General features: G+C 43.9%; 2 protein-coding genes across 3 annotated transcripts; one reads left to right on the plus strand and one right to left on the minus strand.

The window, feature by feature from the left end:
• Positions 1 to 88: 88 nt before the first annotated feature.
• LOC311104445 (unconventional myosin-X-like) lies at positions 89 to 8,807 on the plus strand. 2 transcript variants are annotated; one of them, XM_084146283.1, is made up of 5 exons: positions 89 to 252; positions 1,257 to 1,377; positions 1,954 to 2,445; positions 2,654 to 2,845; positions 6,195 to 8,807. In XM_084146283.1, exons 1-5 carry the CDS (start codon positions 137 to 139, stop codon positions 6,366 to 6,368), a joined length of 1,095 nt encoding a protein of 364 aa, XP_084002409.1. In that variant the 5' UTR covers positions 89 to 136; the 3' UTR covers positions 6,369 to 8,807. The 2 variants fall into 2 exon arrangements, with proteins under 2 accessions (XP_084002409.1, XP_084002408.1); XM_084146282.1 differs by having other exon boundaries at positions 91 to 261.
• A 105-nt stretch (positions 8,808 to 8,912) lies between these two features.
• Positions 8,913 to 20,088, minus strand: LOC311104444 (tubulin gamma-1 chain). The gene is made up of 11 exons (XM_084146281.1): positions 19,877 to 20,088; positions 19,553 to 19,665; positions 18,818 to 18,985; positions 18,544 to 18,612; positions 16,970 to 17,049; positions 16,560 to 16,686; positions 15,416 to 15,502; positions 13,391 to 13,540; positions 11,366 to 11,518; positions 10,892 to 11,053; positions 8,913 to 10,589 (listed from the first exon to the last, which is right to left on the minus strand). Exons 1-11 carry the CDS (start codon positions 19,923 to 19,925, stop codon positions 10,392 to 10,394), a joined length of 1,356 nt encoding a protein of 451 aa, XP_084002407.1. The 5' UTR covers positions 19,926 to 20,088; the 3' UTR covers positions 8,913 to 10,391.
• Positions 20,089 to 22,771: the final 2,683 nt, after the last annotated feature.

Raw genomic sequence — 22,771 nt, forward strand, 5'->3', positions numbered from 1 at the left:
CAATATTAACATAATTTAAATAATAATAATCAATATTGTCAACAGGACAACAGTAACAACAATAACCAAAGGTAAAAATAACCACTCTCTCTCTCTCTCTCTCTCTCTCTCTCTCCTCTGCTAGGTGGTGAGGAGGATGTTGGAGAAGCTGGGTCTGAAGGAGAGCAGAAACACGTTTTCCCTGTTTGAGCAGAACGCCCACTGGGAGAGACCTGTAGGGGGCAACACCATCATCGCTGACATCCTCACCAGGTTTGAAAAGTAAATATTGCGCAGACATAAACATAGACACAGACAGACATAACACAGACAAACATCATTACGAGGTTAGAAAAGTTCACCTACTCAGGAATTTAATGAGAACCCATATATTGTATGTGCCAAGAATCCAAGCTATGTTCTGTAGAACAACAGACAGGAATCTGAATCTTCTTTTTTCTAGGGGGTAGATCAGCTTTAATATTGCAGATAGATTGTGGGTTCTATCAATGTAATTGTCTAAATCATTTCCAATCCCCCATATATATTTTGTACAATATGTTTTACTTTATTACTTTCCCCTAACCCTACCACAAAAGTTCTGAACCTTTTTATTCTCATAGTTTCTACAGATAGATAGTGTAGTTTGTGTTTTTATTCTCCTGTGGTCCAGCTCTCATGCTGTAGGTTAACCAAGTCCCTGATAACTGCTGACCTTGCTGTCTCATTTGTCAAACACACACTGAAACCAGGCTGGGAAAGTAGTGGGCTTGTGTCACCATGTCTGTCTATCTGCAGTCAGGGCAGCCACTGTACACTCAATGGGACACCGATGTCATTTGCTTGTGTAAGGCAAAGTCTCAGTGTTGCAGATAAGGAGTGAATTCAGCAGGAATAAAAGGTCTGTGTTGTTCTAAGAGGTGTGTGTCTACAGTCTACAGAGCTAGAGTGACAGGGTAAACATACCCAATGCAGCTAGTCGCTGTTAGTCATCATTCGCTGGAGCACATGGTGGGTGATGTCACAGACAGGAAGGGATGGGGTGGTGGGACATTCAGTTGGGGAGTTCTCATGCATGCATGTGTGCATGCATGTGTGTGCGTGCATGCTCGTCTGTGTGTACGTGTGTATAATTTCTCACGTGTTATTTCCCACCCGTGACCCCCTGCTAACCCCTTGTGCTCCTCCTCCTCTCTCTCTCTCTCTCTCTCTCTCTCTCTCTCTCTCTCTCTCTCTCTCTCTCTCTCTCTCTCTTCCTCCTCCTCCCCCCCCCCCAGCCTGTCTGCCAAAGAGCCAGACTCAGACTCCCAGTGGAGGCTCTGCTTCAAACTCTACTGCCTTCTGGATGCTGACGCCATATCTGTCGACAGCATCGAGTACCTCTTCCTCTTTGAACAGGTAACAAACCTCACAGAGAGAGAGAGCGAAAGAGAGGGGGGTGAGGGAGAGTTGGGCGCCTCTATTTCCTATGTTATTGTCAATGTTAAATTAGACATTAGTGGCTGTTCCAATAATGATAAGGAGACATTTTAATAGCTTTGACCAGTGACTCATTCCTAGTATTTCACTGCATTATTAGGTTTTTCTTAACAGCCGTTAAAGTCTTGCAATCCACAATAGTAATTAAACACAAAGCTTGAAAAACATGAGTAAGGCAATTGGCTGCACTGCTGAGAGCCCAGGCCGGGCCCAACCAGGCAGGGCTGAGTCTATTAGTACATTCTTCCTGAGGAGAGTTATAAAAGAGTTATGGGCCTGAGTAAAACAGGGTGGGGTACAACTATGATGGATGGAGGGAGAGCGTTACTGACACATTGTCCCCATCTCTTTACCCCTTTCTTTTTCTCTCTCTTTAAAACAAAATCCCCTCCCCTCTTTCGTTCCATCTTCATTTTCCTCAATCTCACTCATGCTCTCTTTCTCTATCCTCCTCTATGTCTCTCTTCTTCTCTCCCCCTCTCTCTCTCCCTGCAGTGCCATGAGATGGTGGTGCGAGGTCAGCTCCCAGCCTGTGAGGAGGACCTCCAGACCCTGGCTGCCCTGCGGCTTCAGTCTGTGATTGGGGACTTCAGCACCCACTCCCCCTGCCCCCCTCTGGACGAGCTCTTCCCCAGCCACATGGTGGAGGACCGGCTCCTCGTGCCCCCCTGTGCCCCCCCTGCCCTCCTCCCCGCCACCCAGCCCCCAGCCCAGGGCTGCCCCCCGCCCCAGCGCTTCCCCGGGGGTCTCCTGGGAGGGGCGTTGTGGAACCATACGGCCACTGCAGCCCACAAGCAGAAGGTGGAGCAGGACTTGCGGCTACGCAGCCGTCTGAAGGAGGAGGCTGCAGCCATCATGAGCACCATTGTGGAGTGCTGGAAGGGCCTGGCTGGGTACAGCAGGAGGGACAGTATGGCTGCCTACCTCACCATCGCACGCCAGTGGTCTGGCTTTGGCTGCACCCTCTATGAGGTGGACTTCTATATTGTGAGTACATCTCCATTCTCTGTCTGCACAGATAAGTGAGTTTAATGTAAAGAGAGATTATAGTACTGACGTCTTCCCCCCTCTCTCTCTCTCTCTCTCTCTCTCTCTCTCTCTCTCTCACTCACTCTTACTCTCCCTCTCTCTTTGTCTCGCTCTCTCCCTCCCCCTCTCTCTATCTCTTTATGTCTCTGTCTCTCTTTCTCTCCAGAGTTCGACAGGTAGTTTCTCTCAGAAGCTGTGGCTGGGTGTGGCAGCGACGTGTGTGTCTCTGTACAGGCAGGGTGAGGCAGACGCTCTGGAGTCCTTCCCCTACGGACAGATCTGCTCCTACGGCGTCTCCGACAGCAACACCTTCAAAATCACCGCCGGCGACCGAGACCTGCTGTTTGAAACCACCAAGGTGGGTGAATAAAGCTCATAGTAGGAGGCATTGTGTGTACACATGATACAGTGAGGGAAAAAAGTATTTGATCCCCTGCTGATTTTGTACGTTTGCCCACTGACAAAGACATGATCAGTCTATAATTTTAATGGTACGTTTATTTGAACAGTGAGAGACAGAATAACAACAAAAAAATCCAGAAAGACGCATGTCAAAAATATTATAAATTGATTTGCATTTTAATGAGGGAAATAAGTATTTGACCCCTCTGCAAAACATGACTTAGTACTTAGTGGCAAAACCCGTTGGCAATCACAGAGGTCAGACGTTTCTTGTAGTTGGCCACCAGGTTTGCACACATCTCAGGAGGGATTTTGTCCCACTCCTCTTTTTTATTTTTGTTTGTTTTATTTTTATTTTTATTTTTTATTTTTTTTATTTTTTTGGGGGGGGGGGGGGGATGGATCAGCTTAATATTGCAGATATATTGTATCTTCTATCAATGTAATTGTCTGCATCACTTCCAATCCCCCATGTTTTTTTATATATATATATATATACTCCCCTTTATTACTTTTCAACCCTACCATCCTTTCCCTACTTGGAGTAAATTAGTGAACAACAATGCCCAGGCCGCTACTTCCGGTCTATACTTACTATCTACACCTTATGGACAGAGTTAATTTTACAATAATTATATTATATATATGTCCCACTCCTCTTTGTAGATCTTCTCCAAGTCATTAAGGTTTCGAGGCTGACGTTTGGCAACTCGAACCTTCAGCTCCCTCCACAGATTTTCTATGGGATTAAGGTCTGGAGACTGGCTAGGCCACTCCAGGACCTTAATGTGCTTCTTCTTGAGCCACTCCTTTGTTGCCTTGGCTGTGTGTTTTGGGTCGTTGTCATGCTGGAATACCCATCCACGACCCATTTTCAATGCCCTGGCTGAGGGAAGGAGGTTCTCACCCAAGATTTGACGGTACATGGCCCGGTCCATCGTCATTTGATGCGGTGGAGTTGTCCTGTCCCCTTAGCAGAAAATCACCCCCAAAGCATAATGTTTCCACCTCCATGTTTGACGGTGGGGATAGTGTTCTTGGGGTCATAGGCAGCATTCCTCCTCCTCCAAACACGGCGAGTTGAGTTGATGCCAAAGAGCTCAATTTTGGTCTCATCTGACCACAACACTTCAATCATTCAGATGCTCATTGGCAAACTTCAGACGGCCCTGTATATGTGCTTTCTTGAGCAGGGGGACCTTGTGGGCGCTGCAGGATTTCAGTCCTTCACGTGTAGTGTGTTACCAATTGTTTTCTTGGTGACTATGGTCCCAGCTGCCTTGAGATCATTGACAAGATCCTTCCGTGTAGTTCTGGGCTGATTCCTCTTGCGAGATCTTGCATGGAGCCCCAGGCCGAGGGAGATTGACAGTTATTTTGTGTTTCTTCCATTTGCGAATAATCGCACCTTCTCACCAAGCTGCTTGGCGATGGTCTTGTAGCCCATTCCAGCCTTGTGTAGGTCTACAATCTTGTCCCTGACATCCTTGGAGAGCTTTTTGGTCTTGGCCATGGTGGAGAGTTTGGAATCTGATTGATTGATTGCTTCTGTGGACAGGTGTCTTTTATACAGGTAACAAGCTGAGATTAGGAGCACTCCCTTTAAGAGTGTGCTCCTAATCTCAGCTCGTTACCAGTATAAAAGACACCTGGGAGCCAGAAATCTTTCTGATTGAGAGGGGGTCAAATACTTATTTCCCTCATTAAAATGCAAATCAATTCATAAAATTTTTGACATGCGTTTTTCTGGATATTTTTGTTGTTATTCTGTCTCTCACTGTTCAAAAAAACCTACCATTAAAATTATAGACTGATCATTTCTTTGTCAGTGGGCAAACGTACAAAATCAGCAGGGGATCAAATACTTTTTTCCCTCACTGTACATCTATCATTCATAGACACATAGCAGTCTGTAGGTGGAATTAAACCTGAAAAGGTATTTGATTAACTCCAGTTCTTCTCCTCATTTGGGCTGCATACAGCAGTGAGCTGTCTGTCTTATTGGGCTGAATGTCCTCTATTCCTTATCACGGTGACGCGTTGTGCACAGTCATTGAAACAGCTGCCTGCTCATGATATTATTCCACCCACAACTCCCTGACCCACGTGCAAAAACAGTAATTAATCGCGACTTAAATGAGAGTTCACAGCCTGCCTCTCTCTGCCACCAGAATCAACCACCAAGAGTCTTACTTCCTGTTATTAAATAGCAACCAGGCAGAGTTTTTTCTTTGCAGTGGTTAGACTAAAATATTAGCCCAAAACGTTTCCCAGAAACCTGGAAATTTCCCTAAACAGCTAATTCTTTTTTTTCGGTGAGAACAAATCATCCGTTGATCCGGCAGATTTGCTTGCATCTTCCCACGCGGAACAAAGCCCTCTCTGTGATCTCTCTCTCACGGGGCACAAGAGTGGCTTTTATTATAGGCCAGCTAAAGGAGGGTGATGCTTTTCTGAACTATGGGGCTCACATTGCTCTGTCATAAACGTAGAGGATTTGAGTGGATTAGGCAGGGAGTTCAACAGGAGCTGGTTTGAAGGGGGATATGGTTAAGCTAGGAGTCAACGGTTAAGGCAAGGTTAGCAGCTGAAGGAAGGGTTAAAATTGGTGCAGACAACTGGACTGGGGTCGTGTTGAAGTGAGGGCAAAGGTTATGGCCAGAGGTCACATAGTGTTAGAGGGAAGGCCAGATATGGACTGATGGTAGTTGGGTAAATTGAGGTTAGGACCCGGTGGCCAACACAACAACATACGATCATGAGCTAATGCAATATCTTGCTGTGACCTTCAGGACAGATATAAAACCCAGCTGAAACACAGACATAATATGTTGAAATGCAATACCCATCTGCTTTTCTTGTTGTTAGGGTTGTGTCTTAATGAAGTTCAGTCCAGTGGTGTGAGTGCCGGTGCTGCTGCAAAATGTGCCAAGGCACATCACGCTCTGACCATCCCTGGAGGATTGTGTCTGTTCCAGCAGCAGCTGGATGACATCATCTCTCCCCTCCCTCCCCTCTCTCCTGTGATGGTGCCAGACACAGACATTGAGAAAGCCACTCCTCACACTGTCACCAGTCTGACTCTCTGTTCTCTCTTTCTCTCTCTCTCTCTCTCTCTCTCTCTCATTCTGTTCTCTCTCTCTCCTTCTGTTCTCTCTCTCTCTCTCTCTCTCCTGTTCTCTTTCTCTCTCTCTCCTTGTTCTCTCTCTCTCTTTCTGTTCTCTCTTTCTCTCTCGTTCTGTTCTCTCTCCACCTTTCTCTGTTCTCTCTCTCTTCCCCCTCCCTCTGTTCTCTCTCTGTCACAGCTGACTGAGATCATGCAGCTGATGAATGCCTATTTCAGTGCCATCCGTCGCCAGCGTGGGAGGGGCGACGACGTGGTGAGCATCACAGAGGGCACTGCCATCGAGGTGGGCTTCCACCACCTCCCCCCGACACCCACCCCCACCCTGCTGGAGCTTCCCTCGCACCCCGTGTGAGGAGCGCCCCTTCCCCCTGTCCTCAGCTCACACGCAGCCCCCTCGGAGCCCAGCCCCAGCCTAGCGGACCCTGCGCCTGCTTCCTCCACCACCTCCATTGGGAACAGCACCGCAGCCAAAACAAAGAGAGGGCTGTTTTTACTCCTCATCCGTGAAAATAAACCTCGCTGAGCTTTCCAACTGAAGGAGCGAGAAGGGGAGGGGAGGAGCCTGTTTTGTAAGTGAGGCTAGAAAACCACAGAAACCAATGTGGGTGCTGATGAGGTGTCACCACCCCCCCACCTCCCTTCCACCTCCCCCATCCTGCCACACAACCTCTGTTCTCACATGGGAGAACCAGCACCCCGACAACGTGAGGCACGGGACTCGAAGGTGTGGCTCCTTATCTCCTAGAACTCACAGAGCCATACTTCAGGGAGAGACACACTGTTGCCAGAGACAAGAGTTCATATACTATTCCCCAACAAGTTCTACTGCTCACCTAGAGACAGGGAGCAGAGCAGAGGATAAACAGTGCTTTAGGGAGCGCTATGAACATGTCTCTGCTATGTTGTTCTACATGTGGTGCTCTGCCTTTCCTAGAAGATTATCTGCCTTTCCTAGAATATCCCCCATGCAATAGAAGGGGGGGGAGGGGTTGGAATCAGATGGACTGACTCACACCCACACTTTCACCTCCCCCTTCACTCTCTCTCTCTCTCACACTGAAAGGGTCCGTTTTCATAAGACCCCAGCCAGGCTTGCGTTACCTGGAACTGTTGATGTAGCAAGCCGTGTGAACTTGAACTGGAACCAGATGATGGTGCTCAGTAAGTCACTCTGGCTGTCATGGACATGTACAGGACAGAACTCCTTCTGCTGGAATTGTCAGCTGGGTGGGAGAAACTACTGGATGGGACACTTTGATTGGACGAGACTACAGGATGGGACACTTTGATTGGACGAGATGTTATAAAGGATCCAGCCTAATGCTGTGTAACAGAAACTACAGGATCTTGGGCTATGACTTGTCTGTTGTTTCTACCAAATGCTCTGATTTCCCCCCTTTGTCAACTTGCTGCTTGTCTGAGCTATCACCCCAACATGAAACTATGGCTAACACTTGGCTAACACTTGATAGGAGCATTTTAAATGTCTGTCTGTTCATTTTTAATAGTTATTTTATCCAATATTGATCTTATATCTAGGCCTGTACCTCCAAATTAAGGGTGGAACTGTTATTTCCCAGTCTCTGTTTCAGTGAGGAACATATTCTGTGTGGATGAAATTTAGATTGCTGTTTTAAATCCACACATTGATGTACTCACCTAACCCCCAGCCAGTAACATGGACCATGACAACCACAATGCAGACCCCTGTCTTTTCTCTGCTGTCTACATACAGAACCAATGCTGTCCTGACTATTGAAGCGTTCTTAGTATTATTTATGTACACACTTTGTGACACATTGTGTGTTGTTTTTTATTTCATCCATTTTGTATGTCTTAAATGAGGACCTAGCTATTTTGGTGTTTTTTTGTATGGCTTTGAAATGATCCCATTAATGTCTCTCATTTAGATCCATTAGGTCACTGTACTGATCAGCCATGTGATCCTATATAGCTTAAGGGCTCTATTCAATCCGTATCATGGAAGTTCAGCATTACAGCATGATTGAAATTTAAAGGCAATGTTCCTGCATTAGCAGAGACTGCATTCACGGTAAACGCTGCATATGTCGGCTCAATCGGAAATGACCTTTCTATTGCGCAATCTGGAACAATTCAGAGATATAGATTGAATAGAGCCCTAAGTTACCTTATTGCCACAGCACATTGCCTTTCTGTGTCCACTACTCTGCTGGTAGACTTTGTCCAAGTTAATTCAAATAACCAAAGTCGTGTTTGAGCATGGACCAAAGAGAAGTTCTGCTATAAGCTTTTTTGAGAGAATATACACGTTAGAAAGTTGCACCTCAAATGTTACACCCCAACATAATTTAGGCCAATATACGTTTTAGTTCTGCTGTAATACATTAGTCTGTTAGAAACCCAGGCTGTGGTGGGATTTTATTTTCCCTAACCCGCCTCCCCATATACCTGGCAGCCAGACTTGGAGGTCTTCCTCAGGAGGAAGGACCCACCATGGCCCAGCCAGCCCTGCCTCCTGCCCATACGATATGCAGGCAGTCACTGTCAAAGTCAATCCGTCGCTTTTTATACTGCAGCTGCAGGCAGCTACGCTCACTGTCTCTGAGCTCCCTCCCTCCGTGGAACTATGAAAAGGAAGACAGAGTCCGACTAAAGATCGCTTTGTTTAAAACTTGTTTGTACGCTGCATGGTACCTTCTGTATGTAATGTGTGTATAGTCAATTGCAGTATTGTTTGTTTAACTAACTTGGATGTGCAATAAGTAAACTATAAAGACTGTGTAATTAATTAAAAAGCAGCACCATTGTACCATATTGTTTGTTATTGTGTTAAGGCTCAGAATCACTGAAAAACAAAGCCACTCTCATTGATGCCCTAGTTATAGTCCATAGTTAGGTTCTCAACCTGAGCTGCCTGGCAGAGGGGTGGATTTTGGCACCAGCAACCAGACAGATTTCTAAAATCTCTCCTTCTGAAAAGTCAGCGTCTCAGGTTGACACAATGGACTTGACCTGCTTGACCGAGCAGGCATCGCTGAGTGAGCCTGCATTTCTCTCTGGTAATGAGGCCTGAAGTAGCGTAGTAGAATTTGATGGAGGGAGGGAGGGGGTTATTGGCACACAGACACGTCAGGTGAGTTGTAAAGCTTTATCTAGCATTATTTTGTAGACCCTTGAAAAGTTATAGTATTCTGAAAATGCCTGCTTCAAACACTAAACTTCTAAGGACTGCATGTCAGGGATTGTACTTCATGATGCAGTAATGAACAAATACCACTTTTCATTCTAATAGTATTACAATCATTTAAATGACCAGCAGCATACATCTCACACACCAATGACAATGAAGAATATGCTCATAGATTATTTTATTTTTGTATCATTTCACAACACAAAGCTCATCCTGAAACAGTATATACATTTGAATGGCTACAAAAAAAGGGAAACTGTAGCTGTAGATGCTTTGCAATTTAACAAGCTTCTTGATGCACTTTGAGTAAGAGAAAGTATTAATTTACACACAGGCACCAGAGTAAAGAAGTAGCCTGTCCTCTGCCATAACAATGTAATGGATCAAATTGTATCATAACAATGACCATTGCCATACCTTTGATACAGCCATTTTGGTTTAAGTGTGTGTTGGGAAGTACGTACGGTACAGCAGCAACTGATCTGAGGCCTATTGACTTGACTATCCTGTAAGAGCTTGATTATCATGGGCTCTGGTGTCATAACACAGACCTTTCAGAAATGTATGAAGACAAAGTCACACCAGGCATTTTATTCTGTCACCATTCAATGACGCTTGAGTGTTTCTCAGGCTGGTGTTAGTCTGTGTGACTGCAAAGGGAACAGCACCAAAGCAGAGTATTATTATACAGTATAAAAATAGAGCAAAACAAGGCAATGAGTTCTCCTGACGGCAACACAAGAACAGGAAGAGAGGAGAGAGAAAGAGTGATGTAGAATTCCAAATCAAACCCCTAACCACTGGGCACAATATGATGAAAATTCCACCTATCAGATGGAGCTGATACCCATTTGATCCTTTCGGATCTACAATCCATGAAGTGTCTAGGGGTTGTTTTTGGAATCCTGCATGAGAGAGAGAGACAGAAGACTAGTCATTCACTACTATTCATAACCATCAGTGGGGATTGGATACAGGCACACAGATTGAAGTGTTGGTTTAACTCCCAAACAGAGCTTAAGAACAGAATAGAGGGAAGAAAAGCAGCAAGGATGAACTTCTATCACTTTTCTCCATAGGGATGGGGCAGGGCAGGGCAGCCCCATTTTTCCCTGGTTGGACTGTAGGGGGGGACCAGACCCATGTCATGTGACAGGGGTGTCTGAGGGAGGGACCCATGTCATGTGAAAGGGGTGTCTGTCCTCACTGCTCCTGAGTTCCCCAGGAGATGTAGTCGGGCCGCGTGGCAGCACTGTACTCGTCAATGAGCTGCTGCACCACCTCGCGGGAGTTGTCCAGCTCGTCAAAGTTTTCCTTGAAGATATCCTCCTTGCGGAACTGCTCCAGGAAGGCCTCACGCTTTCGCAGTTTGTCGTACTGCTTGCAAGTCCGCTCGAACAGCTGCAATGGAGGAAGAGAAGAGAAAGGGCATCCAGTGAACTTGTAGCAGTGAATACATTGCAAAAATACATAACATATACCTCATATTAGTCACTTCCTGCCCACTCCCTCAGTCTCACTGTGTGGGTTAGGAGGATACCAAAAATACTCTACATTTATCACCAACCCATGAAGTGTTTTGCCATTGAAATGTTAGCTAAGTATTATAGTTTTGTCTTCTTTTAAAATAATTTTGCACAAGGCACCCTACTCCTAGTAGCCAACCTTTAGAACCTGTAATGAGAATGAGGGGCGGAGCTTACACAGGAGATGCTGGTGTGATTGGCCATCATCAGGCCGCTGACGCGGTGGGCGGAAGGTAGGTACGGGGACTTCCTAGACAAAGCCACCTGGATGCTGGCTGGACCCCAGGGGATGAAACTGGCCAGCTTACGCTCCCGGATCCTCTGCAGGCTCTTGTGGACCTGCACTGACACAAACAGGATTGTATCAACTTATGGAAAGTATTGATATTGCTAAAACGTTTGGACCAATATGTTTACACACCACCACAAGCCCATTTCAATATCCACTTGGTCCTCAGCCATCTCCTTTATAACATCCAAAATAAGCAGAGGAATCAGCTCATGAACAAATACTGAACTTTTAAAATATCATCCGTAGTTAAGGACTTCACTTTGATTAGACAACGTTTTATGATTTAAAAAAACGTATTAAAGAATAAACACTGCGCTAGCACACATTCAGTCTCACACAAAATATACACACGCACACACCTGGGTGGGGTCCACCTCTCCCTGGATGATGTTGAGGATGGCAATGTAGCAGTGGTTGGTCTGTCTGTCCCTGCCTGTGGACACCATGACGTTCTTGGGCTGCAGCAGCCTCCGCATCACATCCAGCACCGTGGTCTTCCTCACACTGGCCACCTGGGAGAGACACAAAGGAGAGGGCCTGTATAAGCACGCATATTCATATATGACAGGAATGCTTTGTTCACCAAATGTTTTTAAAAGAAGATGAATCAGCAGATACTCAGATAACTCAGTCAAGATCGGTGTTTTCAAGAACAGAGATTAAGCTAAACTAGATGAAGTACAATTGATGGGACTTGCTTTAACTCTTTAAAAGTATTTTTGTGGTAGTAGTTTTAAAAAATGTTTACTTTACTATTTAAAGCAAAGCAGTTACATATTGTCAAAGTTAAATGTAATAAAATAATTGATCTGATTACTTTGATAGACTACTATGTCACCCATATTACTTTGGATTGTGGGGCAGTTAGATCACAAAAATGTCTAAACTACAGTTGTTGCGTGTGAAGAGGAAAGACAAGACAAAGTGATCTTCTGTCAGAAGATGGAATAAAAAGCAGGATAATGTGGACAACACTCTTAGGAAAGCAAAGCAACTGGGTTTCAGATAGATGCACAATTTACTTTTGTAAAACGTTCAGTGTAAATGAAGTTTGATCTTAGTTGAATGATGATGTAATGATTAAAACGTTATAGGCTATTATTTGGGGAGACAAATACGATGGTGCATCTAGTGATGACAGCTCTTTAAAAGTATTTTGATGGTAGTTGAATAACTACGTAGAATAGATTTGTATGTAGACCTACTAATAGCTAGCTGTAGTTCTAATAAATAAACTCTTTAGGCTAACAGTGAAATCTGAAAAGTACATTTCCTGAAGAAAATGTGGTGTATTTGCTAGCTTGTTTTAGAGTATGTATGTTTTTGAAATACGTTATAGCAGTGGTAGTGTCTGCAGCAGCAATGTTGTTGACTGGTTATAGTTGAAAATTCTGTAAATTAAAAGGTAGGATAGTCTGAACATGTGAAAGTTGGTTTGGTGTCTCTAGCTTGAACGGTTCAATAGTTACTGTTGGATAGTTATTTTATGCAAATATGTATAGTTATAGTTGATAAAGCTTTGAAAAGAATAGGATAGTTAGGGTTAGGAATTATTTTAGTAGTAGTAGCTTAAATTGGCCAAGCAGCAGGACCACTTTGAATTGCAACCTCTGTATTCTTATGGTTCTCATTCAAACCCATGTTAATTTATGCACATTTTTAAAATGGTTATAGTTCAAAAAGTATATATAGTATCAAATATCTTTTGACAAGCAATCTAAGTAGGGTCAGTCTAAACATCTCATCGTTGGATTGGAGTTAATAGCTTAAGCGGTGAAAGAGGAGATAGGTCTCGAATTTTAGATTTTCTTTACCATTCTAGTCTACGCTCTAACTTTTTGTCTAAGTTGTTGGCAAAGTGGTCAAAATAGCTGATTTGTGTCAAAAGTTGCATTGTTTACAATGAATATTGGAAGTGATGATGTCACAATGGGGAGCTTTAGAATGTTGAAAACAGTCCCATTAAAGTGAATGAAGATTAACAAAAACAAAAACAAAAAAATGTAGAAACTGTAAGAGGAGTAGCGTGCAGAAGAAGAAGAAAAAGAAGTATGACGAAGACTTAAAGTTGGGACTTTTGCTTCGCAAGTTCCACCTAATAATATCTTATTACAAGTAATGCTGCGGTAACACTAATTCTAAAGGCATTGATGCCCAGTTTAAAACAACTGGGAACTGGAAACTCGTAAATCTCACTTCCGACTTCAGTGCGTTCAAGAAAACTGGGATTTTTTTTGGAAAGGTCATTCAACTCGGAATTCCAAGTCGGAAACTCTGGCTCAGACTTTCCAACCTGAAGATCACTGAAATCATGATTTTTTTCAGAGTTCCCAGTTGTCTTGAAAGTACCATGATGTACTACGCGGTCACTGAGAACTACTTACCGATTGGTCAGTGGTGAGCGGTGTGTAGCCAGTCATGAGGAAGTGAAGGCGGGGCGTGGGGATGAGAGAGGCGATCAGACCAATCAGGTCGTTGTTCATGTATCCAGGGTAACGCAGGGTGGTTGTGCTGGCTGACATGATGGTGGAAACCTGTGGAGAGAAAGAGAACCTTTAGTTGTCATAATTACTCATAATTACTCTGGTCAGAAGAAATGCAGCCTATATGACAGGGATCATCACCTAGATTCAGCCGCGTGACGATTTTTTCTTGAGTGGATGGTCAGGGGGCCGGAACATAATTACAAATCATTTGTAGACTGCAAATTGACCGCAAGAAGCCCAAACAGATATGTTTGACTAAAACAATAATTTCAAACCATGCTTACATTTGTATACGATCACATATACATATCTCTCTATTATGCGTGGGAATACTTTGGAACAAATTTCCAACATTTGTATCACTTGGAGCTGATTTGCTGTAAAAAAATAAAAAAATAATGCTATATGAGATTGTATGGTTAGAATGTTAGCTAGAGAGGGATATATAGGTCTGGCACAACCATATAAACGACGGTTATAGATGAAAACAGTCATGAAAATAACCGGCATAACCGTTTAAATATTATTTATTGGGGGAATGAACAGCTGACTGAGGACGGAATGGCCGGGCATTTGTGAGGCGGAGTCTGTTTCTGCGGTAACATGGACTCTTAACAACATGATGAAATGTTGTTGCTCCTTGCTGAAACAAGCAAGGTGTTGTAGCAAAATAGTCTCTGGTTGCCTAGACAGTGCCCCCCTCCCTGCAACAGCAGCAGCACACATAGAAATATAATGAATAGAACAGGTTTGGAACCTCTAACCCTGGCAATTTGACTGGTAAACTCATGGGTACACTTGCAATCCGCTGCCTGGTATTGTGATGCAATAATTTCCATGGTAATGTAGAATGTTCATTCAAATTATGTTAACTGATGTGGCTCATGCAATGGAATGTATGTTTTGTAATGTCAGTTGAGTTGAATCAACAAATCACAGCACCTATTGATGGGTACATTTCCTGCTTTTACTTCCTTCATTTACTTCCTGCTTTGCTCCTATGGGTACACTCGCAATAGCCGCCAGTCCACCAATTACGCCACCATTGACTTGAATGGGGACGCCCATTCTATTAATTATATTTCTATGGCAGCGCATACAGTCAGGAGCAGAGGAAAGGGGAAAATGTGTAAAAATGTATACAATTGACCGGTTATTACTGTGTCCGCGGTCATTTGTCTGGCTGATTACAGTCATCTAAATTCCATGACCGCCACAGCCCTAGGGATATAGACATATTTGACATATTTTTTTTAACAACTACTGGGTGTTCATTCAACAATAATTTCTAGGGAGTGTGAGATCCAGTTTGACAGTTAAAGTGTGAGGAGTAACTAGTCTAACTAGTCTAACTAGTTTGTTTAATCCTCAGGATATTCTGGCTAACAGTGTGATGCATACACTCTCTATATTCACGCATACACTCTCTCTACATTCACGCATACACTCTCTCTACATTCACGCATACACTCTCTCTACATTCACGCATACACTCTCTCTACATTCACGCATACACTCTCTCTACATTCACTCTCTCTACATTCACGCATACACTCTCTCTACATTCACGCATACACTCTCTCTATATTCACGCATACACTCTCTCTATATTCACGCATACACTCTCTCTATATTCACGCATACACTCTCTCTATATTCACGCATACACTCTCTCTATATTATATTTGTCTAATAAATTCTGGGTTACGGTCAGTAGGCTATAAAACAGTAGCCTGGTCCCAGTTCAGTTTGTGCCGACTTGGCAATACACCACAAACAGATCTGGGACCAGGCTATCAAAATACCTCTGTATAGAAACACTTTCTCCTCTCAGGAGTCTAGTGATCTAGAACCAGGAGATTGAGAACACCACTAGGGAAGGAGGTGGAGCTTGCACCTGAGTGGCAGGTGTCAATCACTCACCAGCTGGTTGATCTGGGAGAAGGAGGGGTTCTGAATGTGCAGCCTGTCGGTGGCGATGCGGTTCAGAGCAGTGTTGTCCAGTACCACCTGACACACACAAGTCAAAAAGAGAAACAGAATGAGAGGGATGTGTAGACGTGAGGTCAGAAGATTGAGATGTCCACAGAAAGACATCAATGGGGGGGGGGGTTGACTTTAGAATTAGGGGAAACTAAGAGTCAAGAGAGAGATGCTGTGTGGTAGAGATTAGTTAACAGTGGGCTTTGATCCAGTCCTCCAGTCAGTCTTGATGGGTAAAGCAGAGTAGACAGTGTGCTGCTGTGTGAGGATTGAAGCAGAGAGGCACACACTGTGCGTCACTAACAGGGGAACCAATTCTTCTCCACATAGATTATATTAGCTGTGGGGCTAACCCAATAAGCCTGAGTAGAGGCCCTTATGTAAACTCCTGCAGGAGGAAGTAGATATTGGAGAGGAGAAACATTATTAGGCTGTCAGAGCATCTCAGGAACTAATCCAATCATCAATCCCAGGCAGCAAAGATGTAATCATCCAGAGATGTAAATGTCCACCAACACTGCCTCATTATTAGTCATACACACCAGCGAGTTGCCGGCCGGCAGCAATGGTCATAAAAAATTATTCATGTTATACAGGTCCTGTGGCTCCTAGTTCAACTTCCTCCCTCTCTCTAAGAGCGGACTTGGCCATGGAGCTTGCCTGAGGCAGAGTGACACTTATGACTTTTGACACCACACTGAGTATGTTGAGTGGGGGGGTTGGGGGTAGAGGGGCAAGCGATGAGGCTTGTCCGTCCCCATCCTGTGGTGTTTTTGGGGATGAAGAAACAGTACCATTTTGGACATGATGTTTGTGTAACTTTCAACAACAAAAGGACAGTGTGGAACTGGCACGTCTTGTCTACTCCTGTTTTTCCCTTTTTTTATCACATTTTAACGACACAAGGGGACGTTCTCGAAAAACTCTGATGTTGTATGGTAATTTTATGTGCATGGATTTGATTCCAGGAAATAACCTTTTGTGTATTCCCCACACCACTGTAGCCAGACGAAGGCAAGAAGCACAGATGAGAGTGTGTGTGAGTGTGTGTGTCCGCAGATGTGTGTGTGTATTTCTTGCTCACCACACAGTCTGCGTTCTGGGTGAGCCTCTTGAGTGTGAGCAGTGAGTTGTAGGGCTGCACCACCACGTCGCTCATCTCATCCTGGTTAGGGAACACAGAGTAGGTCTGCACCAGCTTCTTAGGGTACCTGGCCAACACACACACACACACACACACAGAAGAAGAAAAAAAAAGATCACACATCAGGCCACAGAAAAAGGTCCAACAACAGTGGAAAACTAAAGGTTCCCCCAGGGAGAGAATATTATCTCTCTAATGGAGGCTGGAACAATTATGGTTAGAATTAGGTGAGAGTTTCTACTCCATATATTACAGGCCTACTAACATTACAGCAGTCAGACAGAAAGAGAGACCACCTCATCTCCATGTGGAAATTCAGCCTCCCTGTGTGTGTGTGTGTGTTTTCAGACCTGTCATTGAGCCTCTCCAGCAGGTAGGATCCCAGCCCAGACCCGGTTCCCCCAGCGATGGAGTGACACAGGACAAAACCCTGCAACAGAGAAACAAAACCATCTTAATTCCACTGCTTTGGGTGAAAAGATTAAAACGTCTCCCATTTTTTGGCCTATCCAGACAAATTATACATTTCCTCTGGCTCAGTGCGTCACTACGGCTCGCATATTTCCTGACAGCTGACACCCATACACTTCTATTGATGCGTGTTTCATCTCACTGTGATGTGCACACAGGGGTTTAAACCTCCCGACATCAAAATACAATACAAAAGCATTTTGTAGAATTTAAACAACTTTATCTTGGTAGAAACAAAACACTTTCTCTTGGTCACAGACTGACTAAATCAGTTTGTCCTCACTGCTTAAAGCTGAAGTTGTAATGAAGTCGGCAGGCATTTGAGTGTCGTCTCTGCGTTGACCAGTTCTATGAAATGGTGACTATTTTGTACTGTCACTAAATATTATCAGATCTATTTTACAGTTAAAAGGAAAGTGAAATATTATAGTTGTTTTATAATTTGATTGTTACTATATTTAGAAAGCATATCAGTCATTTCAAGCCCTATTCATCAACTTTTGTTGAATATGAACTAAATCTAAAATATATTTCATATTATCATTATATTTTTACTATGTACTTGAGCTTGTGTCCTCAAAAGTGAGTACACCTCAGCAATGTATAACTATTTTCACCAGAAAGGTGGGATTTTAATCTTTTTTGGTATAATCTCATGATAAATACCTACATTTTAGATTACATCTATCAGGTTAAGTAGCTGTATATATTGTACTGTGCCAGTATATACGACACGTGTTTCTGCCTCCCACTCTCAACCCAGCCTGGAGGTGGGAGGGCAGCCCCACCCCACAAATAGGCTCTCTCCCTCCCCTAGACAGCCATGTAATACCTGCCTTCTACTCCAATCCAGCTATTACCACCCAACACACCCTGCCCTACCTCACACACTCTCAAACACACATGTCCATACACACTAAATAATAATGTGGGGTCATAAAGAGTATGGGCAACAGAAATTACACAGACTTCCATGGGGAAAGTTGTGTTGTTTTAAGGGAGGCAACCTTACAGCTGGCAGTTGAGAAACGTTTTTAGAAAAGGCTCGAAATAACAGAGCATTTACTAGTTTTAAGATGACATGTGTGGGCTCCCATTTTACATGTATTCTCTATTAAGTTACCCATTATATCGCCAAAGAAAGCATGCTTTCCACCACAGCACAACTGAAGGGAATGAGGAAAAAAGAACAGAAAAACCTATATTCGTTTCACACGTCAGTCAGTCACATATGGAGGCAATCAGGAAGTGTTTCACTCTGGATAATCTCCTCCCATTTTCAGTTTCTCCTTCCAAAGTTCTCCTCATGTGAGGCAGGATATGCAGTCAGTGCAGTGTGTGTGTATGAGATGGAGAATTGTTGGAATGCTTCCAAACTCAGGCCAGCTGACACCTCAGCTTTCACCCCATACGTTCTATGGGCCAATCAGAGACTGAGAAAGAGTGGGCTTGCCTCCAAGCTATCGCTGCCGTCCGCCTCTCTGTCGATGATATCAAAGATCTCTTCATGGATTTTCTCACCCTGCAAATGACAAGTCATGCATTATTCCAGATTACATTCACCTAAATAACAGTTGCAACAAAAAAAAAAATTATAATAATAACATAGCCAAACTTCTACTAAATATGCATTATTCGCCTCAAGGCTAAAGCTTTTGTTCTGTACTTGGACCCTGTCCTTTAGCCTTAGGTCCAGCTACAACCAACAACATGGTCCATATAATCACCTGTGAGAAGCCGCTGGCCCAGTTGTTCCCTGCACCTCCTCCGTGCTCAGACAGGTAGATGTTCTCTGGGTTGTACAGGTTGGCGTAGGGGGAGTTGAGGATGGAGTGGATCACCCTGGGCTCCAGATCCAACAAAACAGCACGGGGGATGTAGTGTTCATCGTCTGCCTGTGGATCATATAGAGAGGTAAGGCTTACTTGTACTTGATGTACAGAAAGCAAAGCACACACAATAATAATATTAGTCTGGTGACCTGATCACAGTAACATGGTGAATGTTGACTGCCATAACTTATTAGACTGCTCCATCTAGTGGGGAATAATGGTACAGTCCGTGATGCATGCTTCATGTCTAATTCGTTTGCACTGCATATGGCCATGTCTGTGTTGTCAGTGGATAACTGTCATGTACTGTACTTTGGTTTGAAGCCAAATCTGGCAACCTGCCTAGCCCACATCAGGACCAATAGACAGAGAGGAGAGGATTCCCTCTAGTCTATCGCCCTTTCTCAATTAATATTTTATTGATTCCTCACATCCTTGCTTCTCGTTTCCTTCTCAAAACACATTGGAGAAGACGGTTTGAGGGGAAGGACCGTGGAACTTCTCCAATACGGTTGAGAAGGATACAACAAGGAGATAAGATGCAATGCCTAGATGCACTCTCCCCCCATGGGTCCATATCCGGTATAGGAACCTGACCTACTTATCTAGCTAGCTAATGATGTTGTGTACCTGATAGAAGAAGACATCCTTCCTGTCAGTGCCCTCTGTGGCGAACTCCTCCACAATCCCCTCCGGACTGATGCCATGCTCTGCACAGAGTTGTTTCCAAAACTCAAAACCAACTGCAACAGAGAGAGGAAATAAGATGCATTTAGTTACAACACCAAACATGATCCTGGCATGATACGTGCATGTCCAGTAGTTGTTATTTTACTACTAGCCTTAGCCTAGCTGTTGGCTAGCATTGCTATGCATACAGTTGCTAACGTTAGGTATGTGTGCTAGCTAGCTGACTAGCTAATAATTTGTAGAAAGGCAAAGACTTCACCATACTTTGGTTACCACATTGGCCAAGTTGAAGTGTTATGATTTCTCGGGGCATATTCCTATTTTAGTAGATCCCCTACCAGCGAAGTCTATAATCGAACAGACTGCTGTCTAACCGACCACTATGTTGATGTTGCTGACCTGCCTACTGGTTCCCGCTTGGAAACAACACGAAATACAGCATAAATGGAGTCACAACCGCAAACGGCATTTGCGACAATGCGCATGCTCACGTTCTTCTTCTTCTTCGTCCTCTTCTTCTTCTTCTTCTTCTTCTATACTATTACGGCGTTCCGCAAACAAACGTTAAAGGTGCATGCCGCCACCTACTGTACTGGATTGTGCATTCAATCACAGTTTACAGACTAATGAATGAACCATCACACATTAAGAGAAACTAAACCCTCCTATCTAATTCTGTACTACTAAGAACATTTAAAAGAGCCCTGCTAACTTCTATCAAACCCTGCTTGCTCACATTTTAGTGCTGCATTCAACAAATAGTAGGAGTTGAGTAAAATAGCTTGGCATAATTGTTGTGAATAGAAGTACATTATACTTTACTACAATTAAATCAATAATGAACTTTTTCGAAATTGTCTGGATATAATTAAATATCTCTAATATCGTATTTAAATTTGGCTATTTCATTATGTGTGACCAGAGTGAAAACATCAATATTGCGCAGACATTGTGCAGGACGCAATAGATTTACATACAAGGCTACACAACATTAGAATTTTAAACAACAATAATCAGCAATCACATGTCCCTGGGTGTAGAATGTTTTCCACATAGATAACCATGCCTTTCACCCCTATTTATGTTACTAAATAAGAATGGTAGAAAGTTTAAGCAGAGTGAGCTGTACGCCGGATCGAATACAGGAGGAGAAATGGAAGTGAATGAGGGCGAAATATCGGAGGGAGTAGGTGTGGTGAAGTTCTCAGAGCCCGAGGCTTGCACGGAGGGTCAGGATAAAGATGAGTCTGTGACGGTAGGTGGACCCTTGCATTTTGACTGATCCATTTGTGGTTTCAGGGTGGATGAAAACAGAGTTGGGTGCTGTGGAATCGGTGAAGGTAACCAGAAGTGGTCTGGTGATAATTGTTTGTGTTTCTACTGGTCAGAGGGAGCAGGCGCTCCGCGTTAAACGAATGGGGACAAGAGATGTAAATTGCTTTTGCTCTCAAAAAAAGGGCGCCATTGAAAGGAGTGATTACTGGGGTAGCAGTAAATGTGAAAGTTGACCAATTGAAGGGGACGATTCCCGATGTTTGTGATGCTCGTCGTTTGGTGCGACGCAGACAGGGTGGCGTGAGAGGTGAAACAGAAGAGTTGTTGGCTGTTCTTTTGAGTTTTGATGTTGAGTCTTTGCCTGACAAAGTGATGCTAGGATTTTTGTTAACCTGTACCAGCTTTTGTGCCGAATACATTATGTTGTTACAGGTGTCAAGCTTATGGGCATGTGGCAGCAGTGTGTAGGGAGGTTCCTAAGTGTGAGAAGTGTGCAGAAGGAAATGAGACAAAGGAATGTGTAGTATTGGGGAAAGTAGTGGTATATGTTAATTGTAGGGGTGCCCATGGGGCTGGGGATCAGAAATGTCCGGTGCGAGAGAGGCATATTGAGGTTTCCAGGGTTAGAGTAGTGCAGAAGTTGTCATATGCTGAGGCAGTGAAGAAAGTACAGGAAGATGGGTCAAAGGGGAGGGATTCTGAGAGGAGTAGTGTAAGTAGTAGATCTGTACCAGTACAGAGGGATAGGCCAACAAGTGATATATGCTTCAGTAAGATTTGATTTTTAGCGTTTATAGCAATTGTTATCAACTGTACTGCAGGGATGGAACATAAGTCACAGAAAAGTGAGGTTGTGGTGGCAGCTGCAGAGAGGTATTTGGGTTGTTGATAATCACAAGTTTACTGGAGAACTGAGACCAAGTAGAGACTTTGGACAGGGTGGATATGGTATAATAAAGGCAGTTTATTCAGAGGTAAAGATATCTGGAATCGCGTGCACGGACTCGTTCGTCAAACTCTTAGGGAGCTATCTGAAGAGAGCCCCGAAACATTGTGTGCAGACATTTTATGCAATAAATGATGTAGGTTGAATCTAGTAGTTCTGATCTTCTGATTGGTCCTGATGAGTTGGGCGAGGTCCCCTCCAGGCTAGTGTCACTGTTGCATTGGCTCTGAGTAGAGTTCTCTGTCTTCAAATGTTCAGCCTAAAAGAGGGGATTTTGTGTGTGTGTGTGTGTGTGTGTGTGTGTGTGTGTGTTAACAATGATGATGTGTGTGTGTGTGTGTGTGTGTGTGTTAACAGTGATGATGTGTGTGTGTGTGTGTGTGTGTGTGTGTGTGTGTGTGTGTGTGTGTGTGTGTGTGTGTGTGTCAACAGTGATGATGTCTGTGTGTCTCAAGGCATGAGAATGAGTGTGCGTCCACATTGAGATGTGTGTGTGAGTGTGTGTATGTCTCAAGGGAAAACTCGTGGGGAGCAACCAGTGATTGTGGCCTGTGGCGTGGGTGTTGTCCTTGACAAGATATGGTCCTCTGTCCATTGTTCTTGCATAGGAACAGCATTGATTGAAAACAAGCTCCTAACATAAAATGGGTCATGCACAAGATTTTAGTTCAGAGCAAGCTATAAGATTTTATATTTACTACGACAGGGTGTATGAGACTTGAAGTCAGAAGAGTTAGGGGGTGTGTTGAGTGGTCGTGTCCCATCCTTTCAGGCTGTTGGCCTGAGGTAGGACTAGATAGAGTTAAATAGTGGAGTAGGGTGGTGGATTTTTTGTGAGTGTAGGGTTAGATGGTTTTTTTAAGCAAAGTATAACGGCGTTATTCTCCAGTCTAGTAGATGGCGGTAATGCAACATATTTTGGATGTCAACTGCCGTTA

Source organism: Coregonus lavaretus (genome assembly GCF_964263955.1).
Source record: "Coregonus lavaretus genome assembly, chromosome: 28".
NCBI lineage: Eukaryota > Metazoa > Chordata > Actinopteri > Salmoniformes > Salmonidae > Coregonus > Coregonus lavaretus.

Bases quoted from the DNA above. Each gene is read 5' to 3' on its own strand.
- LOC311104445 (XM_084146282.1), top strand. From the start codon at position 137: ATGTTGGAGAAGCTGGGTCTGAAGGAGAGCAGAAACACGTTTTCCCTG. The intron at 262-1,256 runs GTAAATATTGCG...CCCCCCCCCCAG, and splicing joins ATCCTCACCAGGTTTGAAAA to CCTGTCTGCCAAAGAGCCAG. The intron at 2,446-2,653 runs GTGAGTACATCT...CTTTCTCTCCAG, and splicing joins ATGAGGTGGACTTCTATATT to AGTTCGACAGGTAGTTTCTC.
- LOC311104444 (XM_084146281.1), bottom strand. From the start codon at position 19,925: ATGCCCCGAGAAATCATAACACTTCAACTTGGCCAATGTGGTAACCAA. The intron at 16,687-16,969 runs GTCTGAAAACAC...TGTGTTGGCCAG, and splicing joins CTGGAGAGGCTCAATGACAG to GTACCCTAAGAAGCTGGTGC. The intron at 11,054-11,365 runs GTGTGTGCGTGT...GTGTCAGTGCAG, and splicing joins GAGAGGTGGACCCCACCCAG to GTCCACAAGAGCCTGCAGAG.